Source organism: Copadichromis virginalis, linkage group LG16 (genome assembly GCF_057382275.1).
Source record: "Copadichromis virginalis isolate Kocher_CV1m ecotype Utaka linkage group LG16, C_Virginalis_male_GT1.1, whole genome shotgun sequence".
Taxonomy (NCBI): domain Eukaryota; kingdom Metazoa; phylum Chordata; class Actinopteri; order Cichliformes; family Cichlidae; genus Copadichromis; species Copadichromis virginalis.
This window is the reverse complement of record NC_140633.1, coordinates 31509260-31532870: the sequence shown is the minus strand read 5'-3', so window position 1 is coordinate 31532870 and position 23611 is coordinate 31509260. Positions and strand designations below refer to the sequence as shown.

Sequence of the window (23611 nt, the reverse complement as noted above, 5' to 3'; positions counted from 1 at the left end):
TCCTGAGATTGTACCACAGGTTTTTCTTCCTGTAAAAAGAATGTTTTTCTTTCCCAGAGTCGCCAAGGGTGTGGTCATACCTGGTTGTCAGGTTGTTGGGGTTTTCTCTCTTTTACCTTATAGTATAAAGCACGTTGAAGTGACTGTTGTGAGATTGAATGACAAATGAAGCTGAACTGCACTAAATTGAAATGGAATTGATCTGAAATTCAATAATGTTAAAGGCAACAAGGGCTGTGCCATAACACTTGGTCTGTCATAATAACCACATACATTTTTATGTGATAGGAAAGTGTCATATCGTAATATTGTTACCATAGCAGCGACATCCATTTACATTCCCTAGTGTGCATAACAACTGCTAGAGGTGGAAACAATAAATGTGTTTTACCACTTGAGACAAAAACGCACAGCTGAGTACAGCCGGGCTACAAAGGAGGAGATGATGATGAGCAACCCTCCGCGCGTCGCTGGAGTACTCGCTAGTGACACTCCATATGACTCCAAAGCAAATGGTGGATGGAAATTAATGATTCGGTCACAGGGAGAAAAAGCAGGACTTTAAACATCTGGTTAAAAAGCTCAATCCAGCATACAAGATCCCAGGTAGAAAATATGTTCCAGCTTTATTCTATGACAATATTGTGCAACCATTGAAAGGATTACAAGGTTCAATTAATTTAGTTATTGTTCAGTTAAAGTGTTAATCAGTTATTTTATACTTTTATAATACTGTGTCGCTATAGTGCTGCTGGCACATAGTTTCAGAAGATCATCATCATCATCTATATCGCCCACCCCTGTAGGCCACTTAAAAAAAACAAACAAAAAAAACAACTGAGTTTCTAAAGATTTTCAGCACAGGCAAAGGTCTCTGAGCAGTAAAGCTACCCAGCTGGAGCTGAATGTCAGCTCAGTTCACACAGCTGCAAGACGAGTGGCTTCTTTCAAAATCTGAGCTCACAATGAAGGTTCAGACTTGAAGCATTTGTGGCAGTTAGTGGTCAGACCGTGACGCGTGTTTACCTCAGCTCAAATATGCACCCTGCCGTCACTGAAAGCAGCTTCAGCCTCGCTCGATATTTACTCTGTCAACATGCACGTGTTGGTTTAGCTTTCCATTCACTGAGATGCTGCTTCATGAAGCAAAGACAGCAAATCTCCCAATGTTTACATGATTTCAGGGGCAACCCGTGAGTATGAAGATTTTATTGATCACTAAGGTCTGGATACTCAATCCATGTGCTGTCTGATACATCTGGCGGGCTGGGTGGTTTTGTACATGATAAAAATGCGGAAAAAAATTATTATAGTAAATAAATCATGTGGAAATGTGGTAAGTAAAGTAAAACAAAACACGGGATGCATATTTAGGTTAGAAAACTAGCGAGGGGCAGTAAACTTTAGAAGTCCAGTCAGTTTGTTTCCTGATCATGTAAAAGAAAAAGTTCAGAAAGGACTCTTGGATCAGGCTGTGATCAAACTAACCCACTAGCATCAAGCCTCGTTCAGAGGAACACGAGTGCCTCTTCATCGTCATCCGAGTGGCTGGAAAAACCCGGCAACCCACAACTGGCCACTCTGATGTGGAGAAGCCTTTAAATTAAATCAAGAATTTCTCTCAACTCGCCATCTCATTACCAGTGGAAACACTACACACGGACACACACACACACACACACACATGCAGCAACCTGTAAAGACAAGCAAAACTCAGACATCGATCAAACTCCTCAAAAATGAGCCGTGTCCCTCACACACGGAAAGCCGGATCATTTTCCAGCTTTGTAATTATATACAGCATACCTGTCCCTCCCTCCCAGCCTCCTGCTCTGTAATCACCACATTCTCATGTCTCTCACAGTGCCATAAATCAAGAACTTTTGTCTTTACTTGGTCTACCTTTCAGCTTAAACTCTAACTGTAGCTTACAGGTCTGTTTTCTGGATGCAGCTGCAGGTCAGAGATGAGCGCAGCTGACATTTATGGCTTCATTTTTAAGCTGCTGATGAGCATTAACATTTGAGTCCTTTTGATAGTTTGTTTATCAAAGCTGTATCTGTGCTGCAGGCTGAAGAACAACGACAGACAGTGCTGCATGCAAACACAGCGCAGAATGAGAAGTTCTGATTCCCGGCATGCAAATAGCCCCTCTGTTGAGGTTTGCAGGGAACAGGCAAGCTGCACAGGGAAGATGGTGCTCAATTTAAATCAGTCATTATTTAAAGTTTTTCAAAAACAACACCCTGTTTTCTGTATGACAGACAGGACACCTGTCCAGGGTGTACCCCACCTATCATCCTATGGTAGCTGGGATAGGCTCCAGGCACTACATAAGCGGAAGAAAATTGATGGATTGCAAAAAAACAATACAACCAAAAAAAAAAAAAAAAAAGCCCATAAAAATCAAGACATGAGAGTGAAGACTGAATCAACCAGAATTAACAAATTAAATTACATTAACTTTGAACTACTCTGTCTATATTTCTCGTTACAGCTATTGCACAAGTTTACTCCTCTGGCAGATATGCATCTCTTCTAATTCCGTCTGATTTCATAATGATATAATAATATAATCTCTCCAACAGTTTGAAAGGAGATGATTTGATGCTCTGTATGCTGAAATTAATTCAATTGTAAATTGTTATTAAGTGCATTTTAACAAATAGTCTATTTGCTGGTTCAGCTGATCCATTAATAACCGGCTGCCCTCCACAAGGCAGATAATGCATCGAGCTATCAAGGAACAACACAACAAATAAAATTCTGTTTGATTCAAGAGACCTTTATTGTTATGCAGCATTAAAATAGTTTTATTAATACGCATCAATATCAAAGCCTCCATCTGGATGATGAGTTGTTATAAAGGAGGGTATCAGCTACAGAGACCAAACCTGGTTTTTGTATTAAGCTGTAAGCATGTTTATTTCTGCAGTAAAGTTGGGCATTTTAAAATGTCAGTCTGTGGGGACTGACTCACTGCTGGAGCCTCAAGTGGAAATATTGTAATATGAGGAAGTCATATTTAAATGCACAAGTTTACATAAAGTCAAAGAGAATGGAAAAATCCAAGAATGCTGAAATCATGATGAACTGTGGACCCACCAGAAGTGGGTTTAAACATGGCTGTTTCACCTTTTAATGGCTTTCACAGAGTCTCAACTGTTGCCAGTGTGTTTCTTTGAGCGCGCTCAGTTGTTGCTGCTGCTGCTTTTAGTAATTCGCCTGTGGCAAAAGGGACTCATGAGCACCTCAGCCCGCGTCACTGCCTGTCCCGTGGTTAGCGTCTGATAGACCTCAGCTCTACCTTTAGGACACTGCAAAATAAACACCAGTCGCACCAAGACCAAAGAAGAAGATTTTGGTTTGTTAGAGTCAGAAAAGAAGAAGAGTCTTTTCTAAAATAAAATGCAGCTTTAATAAAAGCTGCTATTTGACCTCTTCAGAGTTTATAGTTACTAACTGTTTAACAGAGGGTTTAATTAGTAATGACAGTCTGTGATATAAAAGATGGAAGTAGCGAATAGGCTTAAAATAATAATAACAATAATAATAATGTATACTTAGTGAAGCAGTGGGCAGCCACTGGGCGCCCGGGGAGCAGTGTGTAGGGACGGTACCTTGCTCAGGGGTACCTCAGGGTAGCTGTTCAGTGGATTTGAATCCCCGACCCCGGCCACCACTCTACCTACTAAGCTATCCCTGCCCCCAGATTAAGATTAAGCTTTAAACCTGCATTCCTCCTAATGTCCAACAGGGGGCAATTTCTTTGTTGCAAAAGTTTGGAAATTCACTGCTAACATTTCTGATCTTAGGAAACACCTTCCTGACTCAGTCGCTAGTTTCAGGTCTCACTGAATAAAATAGGATATTCTAGAGACTGTTTTCATTGAAGTCATAAAGGACCGTGAATTTTTTTCTACTCTTGGATCTGTATGATGTCACTGGGGAAAAGCCCCACCCACATGAATAATCATTTTGAACTATGCAAAGTTCAAAAATCATGCAAAGCTGCTCTAGAGGACTCCAAGAATAAAAAATATTTAGATGGAAATGAGGACAATAGGTCGCCTGCATATTATTCCACACATGCAGACTGGGAGTGTCCCAGTTCAACCACAGGCTCATACAGGCGGGGCCAGACTCATCTAAACAATTTCCAACATGCACCAGATACAGTAACAGAGTGGGAGTGATTAACTGTGATGCTATGCCACCATTTGGAGTTTGCGGTGATTAGCCAGCAGTGACTCAGCAGCACTCAGCAGAGCTCAGGACTCCGGGCAGGGTGGCAACTGGATGATGGAGCTGTGCAGTAAACTCTTATTACAGCCGAGAGCCAACAGCACTTGTAATACAGAGCACATTTAAAGACGCACAGACACAACGCTCTTTCACGGTTCACTTCCTCCTGAGATGGCGCTTCATACTCGAATTGCTGCAGTGAAAACACTGAAATGGGAGCATCCTCCTCCGGACATACTGCCACTGACACTAATACATGCTTCGCTCAAGTTCAAACATGCTTTACGTGAAAGAGTGGAGCCACTAATTACAGGGAAAAATAACAACAGAAACAGCAGTAATAGTGTTTGGCCTCCAAAGAAGTGTCAGAGCTTTTTGTTACAAATGATCACGTCTGTTCACATTTACATAATAGCTGAATAAATCTACAAACTGGATAAATAACAGATTAGTTTTGGTTGCACTTTGCTGTGTATTCTGGGCCTGAAATGAAATATTTAAACCTCTAACACAAAGTTAGTGTCATCCATAAAATGCTGTGACACCTGCCAGGCAGGACAGAGGAGGACATCACTCTACCAGCAGAGGCAGCGAACTGTCAGGACGAACAAACTCAAAGAGCTGACTCAGTGTGTCGCCGTGGGGCTGCAGGCACACAACAACACGGGGCTGCAGTTTGGACTGATCAAAGTTAAATTACAACCACAAAGGCCCACTGTGGAAACAGAGGGACAACAGGCCAACAGCATCTGCACACATCTGTCTACATTTAATACAATCATCAGATGGAACTACATTAAAGTTTATTAATTGGAGCTCTTGCACTGGAACTGAAAGTTTGGATCGGCACATCCATAAATTAAACACAACATTTTTTTTTTTTTTTAATCTTCAAAAAGTGTAATTGTTTTCGTTCTCCAGTGTTATGGTGCTTATTCGCAGGCTGCAGTTACTTATTCATAATGATTTTATTTCTTTTGTGTGCTCTACTAAAGACATAGATATTAAATATTTTACCTTATGAATCCACTTTATTGTATGTATTTTATTTAGCTTTTTACTTTCTCAGCTCATTTAACGTGTAGTTGTAGTTTTGAATTTTACCTTAATGAGTTACACATTTATTCTACTTTACTGAAGATATTTTCTTAGAAGTTTTGGCTGCTGTAACATAGAAATTTACCAATATTGGTGATAAACACAATCAATACTTATATCTTCAGGTCATTATTCATAGAGTCTTAAAGAACGGTGTTTAGCAACATTATGAACAAGCAGTCTTATTATGGATGGTGAGAGCATTCACCTGAGCACTCATATGAACATCATGGATTCTGTTACATGAATATAAAGAAGATGCACAACAGTGAAATCCAACAGAGCAGATGTGTGTTGTTCATATTAATCATTCAGCACAAGCCAAATCACCTTCACAGCAGTGCAGTACTTTTATATTAATGTAAATGCAGATTATATCCATGGCAGTACTATGACATTGACTTTAACAGGACTGCCAAGCCCCAAATATAGCTCCATGTATTATTGAACCGCATTCAGAGACAAGGAGAGCAGAGAAATGTTACTAATGAATAATTCAGTTAAACTGATTATGTGTATTCCACTTTATTGTTCTCTCAGAGTGCGACATTTCTTCTTCTGGAGCCAAAGCAGCTGATGATGGTGCTGCTTCTCCACGTTAGTCCATCGACAGGTAGATCACTGTGCAGGAAATTTAAGAAAAATAAGAAACAATGTTTGCTGTAAGCGAGTGTATTTAGTACATGCAGGTTTCCAGGGAATTACCCGAGGCAACAAATGCTAATCTGAGTGATCCACTCACCTGAAGGTGAACTCGACTGCTTCAATCTTCACGTGACCTAGCATGGTATATCTCTACATTTCTGCTGCTCTCTGGACTGAGGCCAGCCGAAGGTAGGTACAAAGAAGGGCACTATAGGTAAAATACCATCAAAAACTTAAAAAACAACAACAAAAAAACAGTGGCTGCATTAAAAGTTTGGTTGGAAAAAAAATGTTCCCAAAAATTTGAGAAAAAAGTTTTAACTTAGAATTCAGACTACGAGCAAACAACACCTTTAGCGACTAGCTTAACAGTAGCACATAGACGACATCATAAAGCGGGACCAGATCTATACAGACATCTCAAATCCTGCCAGAAGGTGGCGTCTGCCACTGCCTGGGCTGTGTATAACCCCTCAAAATAACCCTCCTCATCCGTTTCCTGATGTCTGACAGCATCGAGCAAGATTATTACAAGCACCCCTATGGTCCTCACATCACAACAGTATGGTCCAAACAGTTAAACACTAGAGAAAGTAGGAAAAGATCCACAGTGAAAATTTGATGACCTACGTTGTTTAATCACTGAGGGAAAAATTTCAGTGACATTAAAAGTCTGTTATTAAGCTGACCTGCTCTGCAATCCTGTAAAATGTGTGCAACGTCATCATAACACAGAAAAACAGGGTGGCAAGCTGACATAACTTGACCATACAATGACTTTATTTAAGATTTGATGCATCATTTCATTAAAAGCATTTCTCTGGCTTTCCTCTCCCTCAGCTGTAGAGGTTTTTCTGGGTTTTCTGTCCATATCACAGCATGACGAAGCACATTAGTCTGTGGCTTCCTTCCTAGGCTAGGCTGACTCAGCAGAACAAATGGCCTAACTGATAACCAGATACAGATGTTGGACAGAGTCGAGCAGATCGAAGGAAGCAAACACTGTTAAAACTAGGCCGTTGAAAGCAGCACAGCAGCCGAAACTTTGTATTTACATGTAGCACAAATTACTGCTTTTACATCAATTCAACAAATATCTGGATTCTTTCCAAGTACCACAGATGCTCTCAGTGTTTCAGTACCCCTCTTCACCTTCCCAACATTAACAGTGAGTTACATTAGCGTAGAAGTTAACCTCGAAATTGAGTTAACTAATCAATCAACCTTTGTGGACACAGGCCCTCACCTACGGTTTCGTGGGTTCAGTTAGGAAAAATTGTCAAAAAAAGGAGTTCCGTGATAGAGTTCAGCGTTTTATGACTCTAAATGAGCCTCTGGTGGGGATAAGTTTACACTGAAGCACATTTTATTAGCATATACTAAAGGCAATGAGGCAGTGTTCGTTAATTTATTCAGACTTTTTTATGCTGGTTCCAAAAATGTTTCAGTGCATGAAGAACTCAGAAACACCCTCTGAAAATGCTGTTGGACAATCAGACGCTGCGTTGAGACGACTCAGGACTGTACAGCAGATCTGTGCTGCTCAAGTTTTCTTTAAGGTGATGCTTTGCCTGATGAACTTTCAAACTCACAGATCAAGCTCTGGTATGTTGTTCCACTTCCAAATACTTCAGCCCAGTCTAGCAGGTAATACACAGATCAAAGAGCTGACTTTCACCTTACTGAAGGGCGTCTCCTCTGACTGACTGCTGCACTGATCATGATGCAAGTCCTGAAGCAGAGGCTGAGATATTTTCTGCCACGTGCTGCACTGCAACACTAGAGTCACAACGTTACAATGGACAGCAAACTGCAGGCACAACATCACAGTCCACACCCGCTGGCCGCTTTATGAAATAACATGTGAAGGTGGAGCGTGGGAGGAGGCAGCCTTAAGGGCCTGAATGTTGCTACTCAAGCCACAGTTGACCACAGTTCAGGTTCAGAGCTGTAGTCAGATAATAAGCCTTTTCCTCTAGTACCTACTTGGCTCAACTTGGTTTTTGTTTTTTTCCATTTCAATTAAGTACCACTTGGGCACATGGAGTCGTTATAGCAACACAGCCAAACACAGCCAAAATCATTTGCATGCGACGCAAATGTCACAACAAAGGAGGACTTGAGACGATGGTATACCTGCTGCTGTGTATGGCTATTTGTCAGACTCGTGGCCACTGTGCTGTCTTTTGTGTAGCCAGTTTCCCCATTGCTGGCTTTCAAAAATGGCAGGCACTTTCATGACTCATCGAGTGATGAGTGACACCAGTTGGTGGCTCAGATCACCTCAGATCGTTTGGAACAGCTGCAAAGTAGGTACTAGAAAAAGGTAACTGGTACCTGGTAGAAAACGAGTTGAGGCGTGCTGTGCCGAGTAGGGCTGCCACGATTAGTCGACTAGTCACGATTACATCGACTATCAAAATCGTCGATGACTAATTTAATAGTCGACGCATCGTTTGAAGCTTTGTAAGATCCCAAAAGACGCAGGAATAAGTACTAGGATTTAAGAGTGTAATAACGGACTGAAACAGAAGATGGCAGCACTGCATGTACAAGGATGCCAAACCCCGAAGAAGAAGACTGTGTCCCAGAATTCATAGCGCAGCCCTGCTCAGTTTCCAGCAATGGCAGCAGCTAGTTAGTTTTAATGTTACTCTTATTATTCTTTCTGGGTCACAAAATAAACGTTTAACATATTTTCAGGCAGGAATGTAGCTGTGTAAACTTCAAATAGCTGCTCAGTTTATCAAGACACCACATATTTTCAAAAGCGCTCCGACGTTGTCGGAGACGTCTGTTACCCACTAGCTCGATAGCTAGGTTCAAGGCTCACTAGACCCGGTGAAAACACCGGACTCCTGGCAAATCGTTTTCAAACCCACCGCCGTCTTTCGCTACTCAGGTTAAACATGATATATAAGTCACTTAGATAACTTAAAAATGTTATTGTTTGGCTTTTTTTCAGTATTTTATTTGTTTCTGAGTAAATCGGTTTGGCTGAGATTAAAGTTATAGTTTTTACACAGCTGAATAAATGTCAAGCAGACAACTGATTACCAGAAGTGTGAGATGCTCGAGAATATACTCCGGTGTCCCGTTATATTTTAGATAGAAAGGTTTTTATTAAACTTCACCGAAACAATCTAAACTATCATTTTGTCTTTATTTTTACTTAGCACATACCTTAAACACTTAAAGCTGTAAGCTAATGATAGTTATATAAGACCAGATGCATGCTGGTGCAATAAGCTGTACGTTTTACGTTCATGATCTGATTAGTCGACTAATCGCAAAAATAATCAGTGACTAGTCGACTATCAAAATAATCGTTTGTGGCAGCCCTAGTGCCGAGCTGACCCGAGTAGGTACTAGTGGAAAAGAGCTGCATTCAGCTGCTACCCGAGTTTGTGTTTAAGGCAGCGGTTCTCAAACTTCTTCTGTTAGTCCCATTTCAGAAACTCTAAAACAGTTCCTACCCCACAATCCAATTAGGGCTGCTGCTATTGATTATTTTAGCAATCAAGAACTAAGATTGATTGATTGATTAATTCTTAGTAAAATACAAAAATAGTTCTGACAGCATTATAACTCTAGGACAGGGTAGATTTGGCGCGCTGTTACGTGAATGTGTTTTTGTTGGGAGGAAGACCAAAGAGCTAAACTGGCTTCCACTGAAAATGATTTGAAATCTTCCCATTTGTTTATGAAGCCACATAAACAAATGGGAACATATTTCTTATTCATTTCTTCTTTGAATCTCTGTCAGACATGTTTTTTCTCTCCGGCTTCTACTATAAATCTGCTTCACGTGTACGTTTGAAAATATACAAAGATCATTAAAAACCAGACTGTAAGTCAGACGTATGAAACCAGGTTTATTCCAGTTTCAGGAACATAAAGAATCACTTTGAATATGTCAGTGTTTCAGCTGAAACAAACTCATTGACGTTCAGCTGATCAGTGCCTGAAGGGTAGCTTATGAGGAACAAACATAGAGAAGGCCTCTTTTCTTACAGCTTTAACACACTCCAACTTCCTCCTAGGCAGGAGGACGACGTGGTTAAGGTGGCTGGCTCAGTGAGTGCTTTATCTGCACGGCCTCAGGTGTGACTGCGCACTCAGCGCGGTGCCACCTGATAATTGTTGGAAGACAAAGTAAGATGGCTGCATTACTGCAAGGCTCTCATCAACCTTTAAGTGGTTTACTTCCTCGCTTTATGTAATTTTGCTGAGCCTTCTCTCTCTCAGATGTCACCATCAGATAGGGCTGCACGATTTTGCATAAAATGAGAATCATGATTTTTTGGCTTAGAATTGAGATCACGATTCTCTTTTCCAATATAAATATTTATTGCACTTATTTACTGCACATCAACTTCGTAACAGTTGAGACTGAACATAAAAACAATAACTAAACATAAAAACAACAAATGTCTCAAATTTTGTGGTTTCCGCAAAATGTTGTACTGCTTGAAATGCCGTCTCCACCGTTGCTCGACACTGCGTGTATAGAGCAGGTAGTGCAACAATAGAAAAATAGTTGCGGGACGACACTGTGTAGCGTTTGTCTAGGGTGTTGATCGTTTTCCTGAATCCCTCGTTTTGCACAGTGTTGATGGGAGCCATATCTTTGGTCAGGTGATAAGTGATAGCCTCCGTAATTTCTTTGTGCCTGCAGAAGTTCGACGTGTATAGGGAAGCGCTGTATAAGGTTCCCGTTATTGATGTTTGGGTGGTTGACCGGGACGGATTTTCTCCTGTCACTTTCTCGTCATCCCTGACGTGTTCTCCGTTGTTTTTTCCCCTGCTAATTTTAGCATCACACGGCACAGCTTCTGTATCACGTGGTATAAGGCTCCGCCCTTGTCATTTGTTGAGCAGGAAGAGTGAGCGCTTGTTTTCATGCAGATTACGTCCCGGATCAAAATGCGGTACAATCGTCGTCGTCTTTTGTTTTGTTTTTTTAAATCGTTGTCATTTGGAAATGAAATCGCACATAAGTATGAATCGAGATCGCGATTTTCTAACAATTAATCGTGCAGCCCTACCATCAGACTCTTTGTTGACCTACACTGGTTTGATTAGCCAATGAACAAACTACCCAGCACACATTTAGTTTCATTTTTTAAAGATTATTTTATTGTTCTCTTAACTTTTTTAGCAATACATTGTGCAAGTTTTTGTAGTCACTGTTGGTACTGAGCAGTAATGTCAGTAACTGGGTTTAAACCTCTGGGAGAATAAAGGCTCAACTAGTAGCCATGGTTGATGGCTTTTTTTTTTTAGTTGGGTGGTGGAAGAACCGGAGTAATAGTGGGAACAAAAAGAGTCCTGATGTCAAAGAAGTTTAAAATAGTTAAAGAAAGCTGAGAGTGATGGAAATGACCAGCAACCCCCGAGGTCATAAAATGAAGCTGTAGCGCAAAAAGGTGCAGTTCCTCTAATGTCCTCATGAGGCTCAAGCTTCTGCTGAATCAGTTCCATAGACTTCCATGTTAAAATATCTGAAAACAGCAAAAGTGAACATGTTTACAGCCTGATATGAAAAACTTTTTGGGTTTCAGCTAATTTTTTCCCCAGCTAAAATTAGTGAGAGCGATGTGTTCTCAGTACTGCAAATACTCGGGTGTGCTTTAGGCGAGGCAGCCGCCTGGATGTCGTTTACATCTAAAGCCACACGGTTTCTTTACTCAGGAGACCGACTGATCTGAATTAATCTGTTGAACAGTGTTTGCTTCTATCAGGTTAGAAAAGCTCAGAAATGCAGAGCGTATGTGAAAACAGCTTCAGCAAACTTTAGGTCATACAAAGCACCTTTTTAAACTACTCACAGCAATTAGAGCTGCCACGATTAGTCGACTAGTCACGATTACATTGACCATCAAAATCGTCGACGATTAATTTAATAGTCAACGAGTCAGTTGAGGCTTTGTAAGATCCTGAAAAGAGTGTAATAACGGAGTGAAACAGAAGATGGCAGCAATGCATCTACAAGGATGCCAGCTGCTATTAAACGCCAAAGAAGAAGAAGCAGTCTCCAGCTGTGTCCAAATTCATGGGCCTTCGGAGGCCGCACTTGTAGGCCGATTACGTTACAGCGACGCGGCGAAGGCTGTCCAAATTCGTAGACTGCTCTAAATACGGCCGACAAACATGATCTAGTAGTCACTTAGATAACTTAAAAAATTTCTTGTTTGGCTTTTTTCAGTATTTTATTTGTTCCAGAGTAAATCAGTTTGGCTGAGATTAAGTTATAGTTTTCAACTGGCTGAATAAATGTCAAACAGAAAACTGATTAAACAGAAGTGTGAGATGGTAGAATTTACTCCAATGTCTTGTTGTATTTTAGATAGCAAGGAGCAGACGGCTGAGTTTATTAAACTCCACTGAGACAATCTGCAAATTTCATTAAAAGTTTAATAAACTATCATCTTGTCTTTATTTTTAGTTAGCTTACAGCTTGAAGAAAGGTATGTGCTAATGATAGTTATATAAGAGGAGATGCATGCTGGTGCAATAAGATGTATGTTTTACGTTCAATGGATGCATGATCTGATTAGTCGACTAATCACAAAAATAATGAAATGAAGGACTAGTCGACTATCAAAATAATTGTTTGTGGCAGTCCTAACAACAATACAACTGAGCAACTTAAACACACTGGCAGGGACGAACTCTGACGGATGAATCCTCAGGCTGCTGTGCTGCTGATAAGACTCTGTGTATGTTATAATGACAAAGGCAAACCAAACCAGGCTGAGCTGACTCAGTAGTCTCTTCTATGTCTATCTGCCAGACTGTCGTGCTCATCAACTGCCAACTAATTGTTTACTGGACAAAATTTCAAATTCAATTTACATCGGGGAGGATTCAGCAAGACAGCAGCAGGGTGAAATCAGACTGTCTTTCACAAACTGGGGGATTGAATCACACATGGAAATGTTGGCTTATGTGAGAGAAAAAGGGGGGAAAAAATCCTCAAGCTGAGCAGATTAAAGAAGAGAGCAGATTACGTCTGGGCTACAGAGGGTTCCCCCCCACAGGACAGAGTTTTACTGGCAGAGGGGTGGGAACCGGGAGAAGGGCATTTACAGCTGCTGCTGGGGACGGTACAGTGGTGAACAAAAGGAACGTCTCCAACACTGCGATTCGTTTAGATAAGAGGGGAGGCGGGTTTCACAGGGCTAAAAACAGGACTGCAGACATGATAACTAAACTGATGAGTAACGAACACATGAAAAGGATGCTTAGTGCTTCAGAACATTAGGTCCATCCCTCCATCTACTAGCCTGACACCTGACCCCATTAGAATAAGCCTATTTATTCACAGTAGCTAATCTGTTTAACATTTAAGCATCAGAAAAATTCATGTCATCCATGACATTACAAAATTACCAAAACTTTTACAGAAAAAAAGCCTCTATAATCTACTAAAGGACAGGAAGGTGGTAATTAAAACCGAGAGAAGCCGTCAGGGATCACTGACTGTTTTTAGCGGCTTGTTGAGATTAAATAGAACAAGATACAAAGCATTAAAACATGTTAAAAACACAACAGCCTTATTAAATGCAGAGTACTTTGGGCCCGGAAGCAGGATTCATCACAACTGGTGATTCAACTGGTGCACTTTGTTTTGTCCCTTCTGTAGTTTATGGAAAATATCTCATAAAAAAAAATTAAAAAAAATCATATGAAGATAAACTCTTTTTACTCAGAATTGTCCAAACAAAAACCTGAAGAGCTTCTAAGCCAAACTCCACACAGTCTGAAGGATTTGGGTTTATTAAGCGGATACCGCACTGGGTTCAGCTTTAATACCATTGAATGGTAACCTTAATCCTGACGGCATTAATGGTGAATATTCCTGGTTTGGGTTATTAGGGTTCATCAAGGTAAAGGGACAATTATGTGGATTCTGTACATGGATTTATTAGAATCATTTTGTTATTCACAGTTACCCTGCTGATGTTTTTTGAGTTTAAATACCTGATTTCTTACTTTTTCAAACTGCGGTCCCTTTATTATTATTATTATTCTTTTTATTAATAAAAGCTGTGTTGTGTTGCCCGTCAGTCTTCTGTTCAGCGTTCCTGAGGACACGGTTTAAGTCTGGGATTAACGACAGAATTAGTCCTTTATGTGATGTTTGCTGCAGTGGTGGTGTGGCCGTAATTGGGTTAAGCCTCAAAATTTAAGACGGGTCAGCGTGACACTGTAACAGTACTTAATGGTGGTAAAGTCTGTTTACCACAGAGAAACATCAATGAAAATATGAAAAGGCTATTTCAGAAAGCTCTTATAAAGGAACACCTGCCCTTTGCTTTCACACTTAAGAAATGTAGGATTTTGTTTTGTTTTCCTTCATTTTTGTCTCTTTTTTGCGTTGCAGTTTCCCCCTCTGAGCTCTCTCTGCACACATCTTGACAAATTAAACTGAGATTAACATTTAACGAAGGATCCAAAGTTCTCCGCAGAGCTGAAACCGGTTCAGTCAGAAAGTTTTCCCGGAAAACACACTCAATAATCCTGGTCAGTTTTCCATAAAGAGATTTAGCCACGAATCCAAAAGTGCGTTGGTGTGTGTACAAAAAGTGAGTGAGTGAACTCTTTGCTGTCATTCAAACAGAAACACAAATAACGATGTCATAGAGATGTGTTATTGATCGAGTAAGTTCATGCACAGGAACGTAAGTGTTCACAGTATTTGGGAGGGATCTGATTTTTGGAGAAAAAGAACAGCAAAACAAATGCAAAAGAGTATTTGTTTTTAATCCAAATTATCTTGTTTTTTTCTGGAAGCCAAACGCATACCTGAAATTCTAGTTTATTTAATCACCCAGCCCAGCGCTCTCACAAAGTAATTATTAAAGAACTTTCTTCCTTGAACTTGTTCAAATGTTTCATTTGCCAAGTACTTTGTGACACAAGAAAAAGGTATTTTAAGAGGAACACTTCTTTGATTTAAATAATTTTTGTTCCTCGGAAAACACAAAGCTCCAAGTTTCTGTTTTAAATAACAATTAAATCCTTTCTTCTCACGACGCAGCAAATACAATACACGTCATACATCAAATCATCTTCCCTGTCAGTGCTGCTTTGACCCTACCTCCATTATTCGATCACGAGGAAGTAAAATGCATTTGCTTTGACTCTGTTTAAACAACACAACAACAATAACAACCAAAGAGAAGAGAATGTGTCCTCTTGAAACCACAGATCAGGTTTTCCTGTGATCCTGTGGCTTTTACTCATGATGTCAGCTGAACACAGGCAGTGTCCCGATCACTTAGCAGCTAATGTGGAAACTATTTAGTTAGAGAAAGAGAGAGGGGTAGAAGGGGGAGAGGGTGATGGATTCATTTGCCATAAATGGAGGTTTGGTGGGGATGCCTCTGATACCAGGCAGCTGTTTCAAGAAAGAGCTTTACAGTCTTTTATAGTCGTCTTAACTAAATGTCAGCTTTCACTCACTTGGTGTGCTTTTATTCTGCGCTTATCTTTTGTTTAGACAGTAAACATGAGATACGGGTTAGCTGTGAGGTCAAGGTCAGGGGAAAACACTCCGTGTGGAGGGGCAGGATATTAGTCGGGAATATAACAGAGATTTCTAATCAATTCCCAGAATGTGTTGTGGAATTAAACAAGATCCGCTCCCTGATGATACTGAAGCTGATCCACAAAAGGTCATTTAGAGTTAAATTGTTATTTCTTGCAAAATTACAAAGTAGATAAGAATATCTTTTATATGACTTCTGCAGGATTAACTGTCAGGATAAGATGCACGTTGAGGCTGAATCACATGACTCTGCATGTGATACAGCCTGATACAGTCCTTTGAACAGATTTTTACATTAACAACTTATCTCTCAAGTTTTGCAGTTTAGTTATAATTAATCTTAATTTTCAGACTGAATTTTGATCCTGAATTCTTATTATGGCTCATCATTATTTGGAAACACCTTAATTTGAAAAGCAAAAGTGTTGAAAGAGACTCTTCAGACAAACAGGTAAATCATCAGAAGACCAAAATGCATTACTGGAAACACAAAGGAAGTGCTGAATTTTCAGCTTGCGTGATCATCAACATTATGATTAAAGGTCTAGCTGGGCCAAAGCTGGTTTTCCCTGGTTTCAAAATGCCTTAATTCCAATATACTGCACACATTTAGCAAAAAGTAACTTAAGGCTAGGGATCCCGATCGGCTCGATGCATGCTCAGAATCATCAGGCAATCGAATAAATTCTTCTTTAAAGGTTTCCTGTATTTGCACAAAACACAAGATTTTAAACAGCTTTTTTGGTCCTGCAAGTTTCACTTTTTCCATCATCTTTGCTGCAGCTGAATTCTCCCAGAGATTTATAGTTCAGTGTCTCTCTCTGTCTGTGCTAAAGTCACCAACAGCATACAGCACGAGGCGGCTCAACAAATATTCTTAGAGCAAAATTAAACTGTTTCTAAAGCAACGCTGCTCTGTTTTTCAAACCAAACAAAAGACTCGAACAAGTTCACAGACAGAGGACTAGTGTGCGCTCCTTATCCTAATCTCACGGGGGGACTTTCAGCCTGTACAGTATTTATCATATCTTATCTGACAGCCTATCCAGTATATTCTTGTTGGATATAACAGACTGTGATGTGCAGGATGCATGAACATCAGGCCTTTCTGACTCTTTGAGTGACTTTGTGATTCATGCACTTGCAATTTCAAACAAGAACAGTCATGCTGGCAGATGACAGACACCTTCTGAAGAAAATATCCTACTTGTGTGCGTGTGTGTGTCTTTTCTTTGTGTCCGGGTGTGCCAGGTCAACAGGATCCTTCCAGCTGTGGTTTCAGCTGCTGAATCATCTCAACAGAAGCGTGGAGGCAGAGATATGACATCACAAGGAGGCCTGTCCTCATGCTCCGGATAGATTTATGCTTAATGTGGTGGCTGTGTCACAGTCACCTGAAGATTCAGACTAATCCTCAGAGTTCCCCTGTGATCAATCAGCACGTCAGTTTATTTCTTTCACATTTACGGTGTGTTTGTTTTCGTTTCCACTGCCTTGTGCGATAAAGGAAGTGCACCTGGCTCTTAAAAAAACAAAAACAAAGCAAAACAAAACAAAAACAATATCAAAAACAAAAATACAAACAAAAACCATGATTTTTGGAAAACTTCAAGCAGCTATCATGCTTCAAAGATATTTTTTCAGGGGACTGCAATCATTTTTGAATAGAATTCCGATGAAAACCAAATTAGTAAATTATAATAAAAAAAGAGGCAAATTAATGTCATTTATGAATTCAAGTCCACCGCCTGTCTAGGTTGTGCATTAGGATGAATTTTCTGCACTTTTACTGTTGATGGATTTTGTGCCACAAGCAGAAACATAAAACTGTGGGGAAAACAAACCATAAATAAGGATGGGATTTGCGCTACAGCCTCCACCCACCATTCCTTTTTCACACTTCCTGCTTCAAGGAGACGAGCTGGTGTCCTGTTTGTAACCGTCCATCATGCCTCCGTTCCTGTGCCTCGCTCTCCGTTCTGCCATGCAGAGGTGGGAGTGGGACTGACGCTGACGGCAGTGACGGTTTCTGGGTTGATGAGGCTCGAAGTCATCGCTCCGACAGCCTGGTGTCACCTGTGATGCTGCTCAACCGTGCAGGAGACACTTTTGCAGGATCAGCTCTTGTGCAGCTTTGTCTTACAGGCCGGCAGTGAGGCACCAATGACATTTTTTACGTTTTTCTCATTTTTGCCATTTCTCAAGTTTGTGTAAGTACAAAAAATAAGCAGAAAATTTACTTTGTTCCTTTTCCCCAAAGTAAATTCCCTTGTGGTTTAGATGATCCACGGATACAGCCATTTATGTTGTGTCTGCACCATCACATGGCTCCCCTGCCTCCCCTGCTCTGGGGTTTCAGTCAGCTTAGCTTTAAGTGTTGGTGAAATGTGTCTAAGCTTGTGTTTTGTCAGTTTCTGAGAGCAGGATCTGCCTTTATGTCCTCGTATAGAAGCTCCTATTAGTTCTTCCTCAGCATAAAGCAAACACAGGTGGGTGTTTTGTGGTGAAGATGCTTCAGGCTTTCAGCCTTTAGTTGAAACTAAATCACAGTTTTACAAAGACACAAACAAATGCATAGAAACGAGACTGGACAGAAAAGTCGTCGGCTTTTGTTTGTGTCTGAAGTGAAAACCCACCAGCTGACATCATCAAAGACGGGACAGGCGATTAGCAGAGAGGATGTAGCTGAATGACACTTCACTTTGAAGTTAATATACAGCTTCTATTCCCCTGCAGGGGATATGATGTATCAGCAGTTAACGTGGCTGATTAACACAAGAAAACCATTTCCCTCTGCTAAATGTGAGGCAGCTACCTGAACTGTGTGCAGTTAAATTGGAAGTCAACAACTAAATGTTATCCATAATACACTTCTCAGGCAAAGTTATGTGCCTCCTGAGGAGTTTCACAGTGTTTACTGCAGAATTAGATTCTGAATGTGGCCACAGCACATCTACTCTATATGCTTTGTGACAATAAATAACAGAGCTCCGCCTCCCTCAAACAGACTCCATCTCCTCCATGTTGCTCTGCAGCTGGTAGTCCTGGTTCTCCACCTGCTGCAGTCTCTGGATAGAGTTATCCTCCAGCTAACAGAGGATTTCCAGAATAGAACTAGCACCACCATCACCAGCTGCAGCCCAACATGGACCAAAAGTCAGTGTGAGACACTCAATCAGGGCTGTGCAATTAACCAGCTTTTAACTTCAGTTATAATTTTGGGTGTCTGTAATTATTAAAACAAGATAATTGAGATAAAAACCATTACTGTGCTGACTTTTGGTTTTGCGAGTCTTATTTTGCCCTTCAGCACATCTTTCAATAAAAGCAACTTGAACCAAGTGCAAATAATAGTAAAATGTTAATGACAAAATGAAAACAAATCACACAATACATGTGCAGCTTGCTCAAGTACAGAGTATGCAATGAGAAACACTGAAATTGGACCCATGACAGGACAAAAAAATGTAGTTTGGCAGCAGCCTCCTCATATCTGCCCCTCCATCTGAGCTACAACCAGCGAATTAAACACTCCTAACCCCAAACTGCAAACTCTTTCTCTCAGGCATGCACCAGACATCTCCCAGCACAACCATCGCAGTGCCAGATGTGGTCATTTGAAGCACACAAAAACCACCATCAGGCTCCGCTGGACCAATGAGACTGCAGAAAAAGCAATACAAGTGAAGTCCTTCCCCATCCTCGCAGAGCTGCAGTATGTAGGGCATCGAGGGCAGGCTTGGCTTTGTTCAGGCACATATCTCTGACATTTTCAGGCCTGCAGAGAGCCAAAGCAGCATATCGCAACGTGAAACCCGAGCTTTGGTAAACAATGTCTTCTTACAGCCACGGCAGAGAAAAGCAATCAGTGTTTGGGCACGGAATGAGCTGCTGATGGAATCGCTTTTCAGGTCAGATAAAACTGTGCCCTGGATTGAACTCCCAGAATAAAGTCCAATCAATCAGAGAAGAATGCCATCCAACTACAGGGCAAGGGAAACAATAATGCTAGTCTGAGGAACAGTTTGCCTTGCAGCGCTGCAGTGATGAATACTGAAAATTCCTGCTCAAACAAACTACAAAAGCTCATTCTATGAGTTCACAATAACAAGGAAGTGCACCTCCTACACAAAAGGAATAGTTTTGATTGGAATCTGTTATTCATGGAAGGTAAACTGTTATCATTCGGCCCTAGGGCAGGGATAGCTCAGTAGGTAGAGTGGTTGCCCCATGATCGGAAGGTCGGGGGTTCGATTCCCCTTAACAGCTACCCTGAGGTACCCCTGAGCAAGGTACCGTCCCTACACACTGCTCCCCGGGCGCCCAATGGCTGCCCACTGCTTCACTGAGTGAATGGGTTAAATGCAGAGAGCAATTTCCCCACGGGGCTCAATAAAGTACAATAATGTACACACTTTCTTCTTCTTCTTCTACATGACTCAGCTTTTACATAAAACCATAAAGTTGCTTCATCTCAAACATGAGCAGCTTTGATTGTGAGCTATGGCAGACATTTCCTAATAAAAACACCTTGAGCACGCTGTTAAACACAACAGGCTCTAGGAGGAGCGTTTGAGTGGGTGGAAAATGGGCTGTTAATTGTGGGGAAAAAAGCTCTTTTGCAGAGAAACATGAGTGCTGTGATAAACGTCTGTCTGCAGGCACGTTCACAGGTCCTCACACTTTTCACTTTAATCCCACAGACTGCTTATTAAAGAGGGATGTAGCTTCTGCTAAACCAAATCTTCTCTCTTTCTAATGACCAGCAGGGGGTGAAAATGAAGATAAAATTCTTATTGTATTGAAATATATGAGAAAACTTCTCATCTTCAGCACACCTGATCTCTGAGCTCAGTAAACACTTGGCTGGAGAGATCATGGTCTCTCTTCTTGGTTTCATGACTTACTGAATAAAACATGGAGCTCATTTTTAGAATTTCTGCTCCTATTTAAAGTGAAATAAACAACAAAGATGAGAATGATTTAGAGGAATTAAAAACAAATATATTACCCTATATTCTGGTTGGACTTTTAAGTGTGAAAAGGTCTTGAAACAAAAAACGAATGGGAATTAATTCATTCCATCCATCTATCCACACTCTTCACAGATTTTCCATCTTGGGCTAAAAAAGAAAAAAGGAAGACCTCTTGCACTTATATCCACACCTACAGCCAACTGAGAATCTCCCATTATCTACACATAAGTATCTTCAGACAGAAGCAGGAAACCCAGCAAGAAAATCTACAGACATGCATGAAGAACAAGCAGACAGGCTTCTTGCTAGGGCCGTAACACTAACCACTACTACACCAATAAACCACGCCACCTGTGAGGAATTACAAAGCTACTTGATCCTCTGAGGGGTGTCTGGAAGACACATCAGACACATCCTGAAACATCAGTCTAGTTTACCTTGAAGTTGCTGGAGTTGACCCAGGAGCTGGCGATGCCATCGACCATCTTGTCCAGCGCTGTCTGGTCCTGCTCCAAGTCATGGGACTTTTCCTTGTCCAGAATGTAATCAATGATCTCCTGGCCAACCTGCAGCCTTCGGCCCATGTCCTTCTGCAGGACCAGGGCCAGACAGTTTTCCATGCTAGGCTCCATCATTCTGCTGTCTGGTAAACACGCCCTCTGGCTTCCTCAGTCTGCCCGGCTGTTTGATTGACTGATCGCTAGCAATCCTCCACTGCTCAGAGCAGTGGGAGTGACAGCTGGACAAAAGGAGTTCCACTTGGTGGGTATGACCTGAAAAGTGAGGACAAAAGGAGGAGGCCACAGTACAGTCTGCTTGTGTTTGGTCCCTCGGGACAGGCCGCCTTTCTGTGCCAAGTGCTAGCCTGCTAGCAAGCTAATGGCTGTGCCCCCGGGATAGATGGAGTAGGGCTTGGGGAATGGCAGCAATGCAGCATGTGTGTGTCTGCACAGCAGCTGGGGGAAGTTTACTCCTCCCTCTTCTTCTCTTAGAGGAGTCGGAGCCAAACCACAGCAGCAGGCTGGAAAAGGCGCTTCTGGCAGCAGATGGAGATGGATGGAGAGTGCTAGCTTAGAGCTCCATGACCTGTCCCCAAAACTGAACGGGGCTGCCCTGCAAGAGCAAGGAAACACAGAACGAAGGAAGGTTATTTCAGGCCATTATTGATCACATATTTATTTACATATTTGTCCAACAACAAAAAAAGAAACATCTCCCACTGCAAAAAAACAAAACACTGTAAGCACACAATGTTTAGCTTTTCCAAAATAAGACCAGATTATTAAGATAATGACCTTCCCCTTGTAGCTTGCTGCCTCTAACAGCCAGTGGATGGATTCCCACGTGAAGGATCATATCTTGGGGCTTAGCTGGTTTCAAAGTAACAGTTCCGGCTTCATGCAGCCAGCAGTATTTCTCTGCCATGAATATACTCCTAACTTGGCTTTACAGGGACATTTATTTTGTTGTCACCCTCCATTTTATGCTATGCCTCAAAGGCCGGGTGGTAACAACCAAATACTTCCCAGTGAATGCCAAACAGTATTTTTACTTCAAATGTAAGTAAGTAAGTAAGTAAAATTTATTTATATAGCACTTTTTAAGACAAAAACGCTGTTACAAAGTGCTTCACAAGAAGACATGTCAAACAAACAATATAGCAACATAAAGGAAGTATAAAAGCATATCAAACAAGCAATAGTACAATATAAATATAAAATAAAACAACATATTACGCATTAACATTACCCAAATGCCTGTCTAAACAGATGAGTTTTAAGCTGTTTTTTTAAAAGAGGCCACCGTGTCGATGGTGCGTAGTGAGGAGGGTAAACCGTTCCACAGTATTGGAGCCAGGGTTTGAAAAGCGTGATCCCCCTTTGTTTTCAGACGAGTCCGTGGAATAGATAGACGACCGCTATCAGTGGATCTAAGAGTCCGCTTTGGAGAATAGGGCTGGAGAAGCTCCGAGATATAGATGGGGGCCTCACCTTGTAGAGACATAAACGTAAAGGTGAGGATTTTAAACTTATATCTATACTCAACCGGAAGCCAATGCAGGGATTTTAGTATAGGAGTGATATGGGAAAATTTATTGCTGTGGGTTAAAAGCCTTGCTGCAGCATTTTGAACCGCTTGGAGCCGATTTAGTGAGGCCTTAGATACGCAGGAGAAAAGTGCATTACATCCTCTGTAGTGTTTTTAATCCTCCATACACGCGTGGAGGTAAAAAAATAAAGCAATAATGCTTTTAACATATTTATTCATAAATTGATATATATATATATATATATATAAAATTTTGAATCAGTCACCTGCGTGTACCTTACACTAATCTGCTCTCAACCACACATCTGCCCCCATCATTAAAACACAAACACAGGAGCTACACTCCCAATCGGCTCTATCACACCACTCCTCCTCTTTATAAAACTTGAAGGAATTCCTGCATAGCCTCTATCAGGTGAAAATTTAACCTGCATGTCCTCAAGAATAGAGATACGAGCCAGACTCGCTGGACTATGACCGTCACGGTGCCGTAAATATGTTGAGTACTTTCTGTTTATTGGACCAGCGGTAAACAGTGTGGGGACACAGAGCAGGTTATCTGCCTGTTTCACAGCTTTTAAAGTGAAGATAAAATAGCTAAAACAAATGACAGGATGAGACAATCAGGCTGTGTGTAAGCATATGTATGTGTGTGTGCAGCTCAGCACTACCAGCTAAAATTGGCCTGTCAGTTTGAGTCCATGGTCTGTTTTTTCCACAAAGCATGGATTAAAAAAAAAGATACTGGAACGCCATCATTTCCAAACTCTCACCTCTGCCTGTGTGCTGCAGGCAGTTACAGATGATCAGTTGACCTGAGGGTCATCCCGGCCTGCTGTGAGCACTCAATTTGACCACACTGGGAAGTGATAAGCTGACACAAAAGCCCCTCTTTTCCTGCAGGTTAGCGACCTCACTGCCAGCGAAGGACACCGTTACTCATCGCTCTGGTCACATGGCTATATGACATTTGACCCTGCTGATTTACAACCAGTTTTCCTTCCTGCATTCGAGTACTGAAACGTGTAGGTTAGCATGGCTG

The 23611-nt window shown here is 41.2% G+C and overlaps 1 protein-coding gene across 1 annotated transcript in view; it reads right to left on the bottom strand.

Moving 5' to 3' along the window:
- clasp1a (cytoplasmic linker associated protein 1a) overlaps positions 1–23611 on the bottom strand; it is a 95719-nt gene that overhangs the window by 70380 nt on the left and 1728 nt on the right. The window contains exon 2 of the mRNA XM_085434420.1: positions 20958–21633. Within this exon, the coding sequence (XP_085290546.1) occupies positions 20958–21155 (198 nt within the window). The 5' untranslated portion in view covers positions 21156–21633. The remainder of the gene's footprint in view (positions 1–20957; positions 21634–23611) is intronic.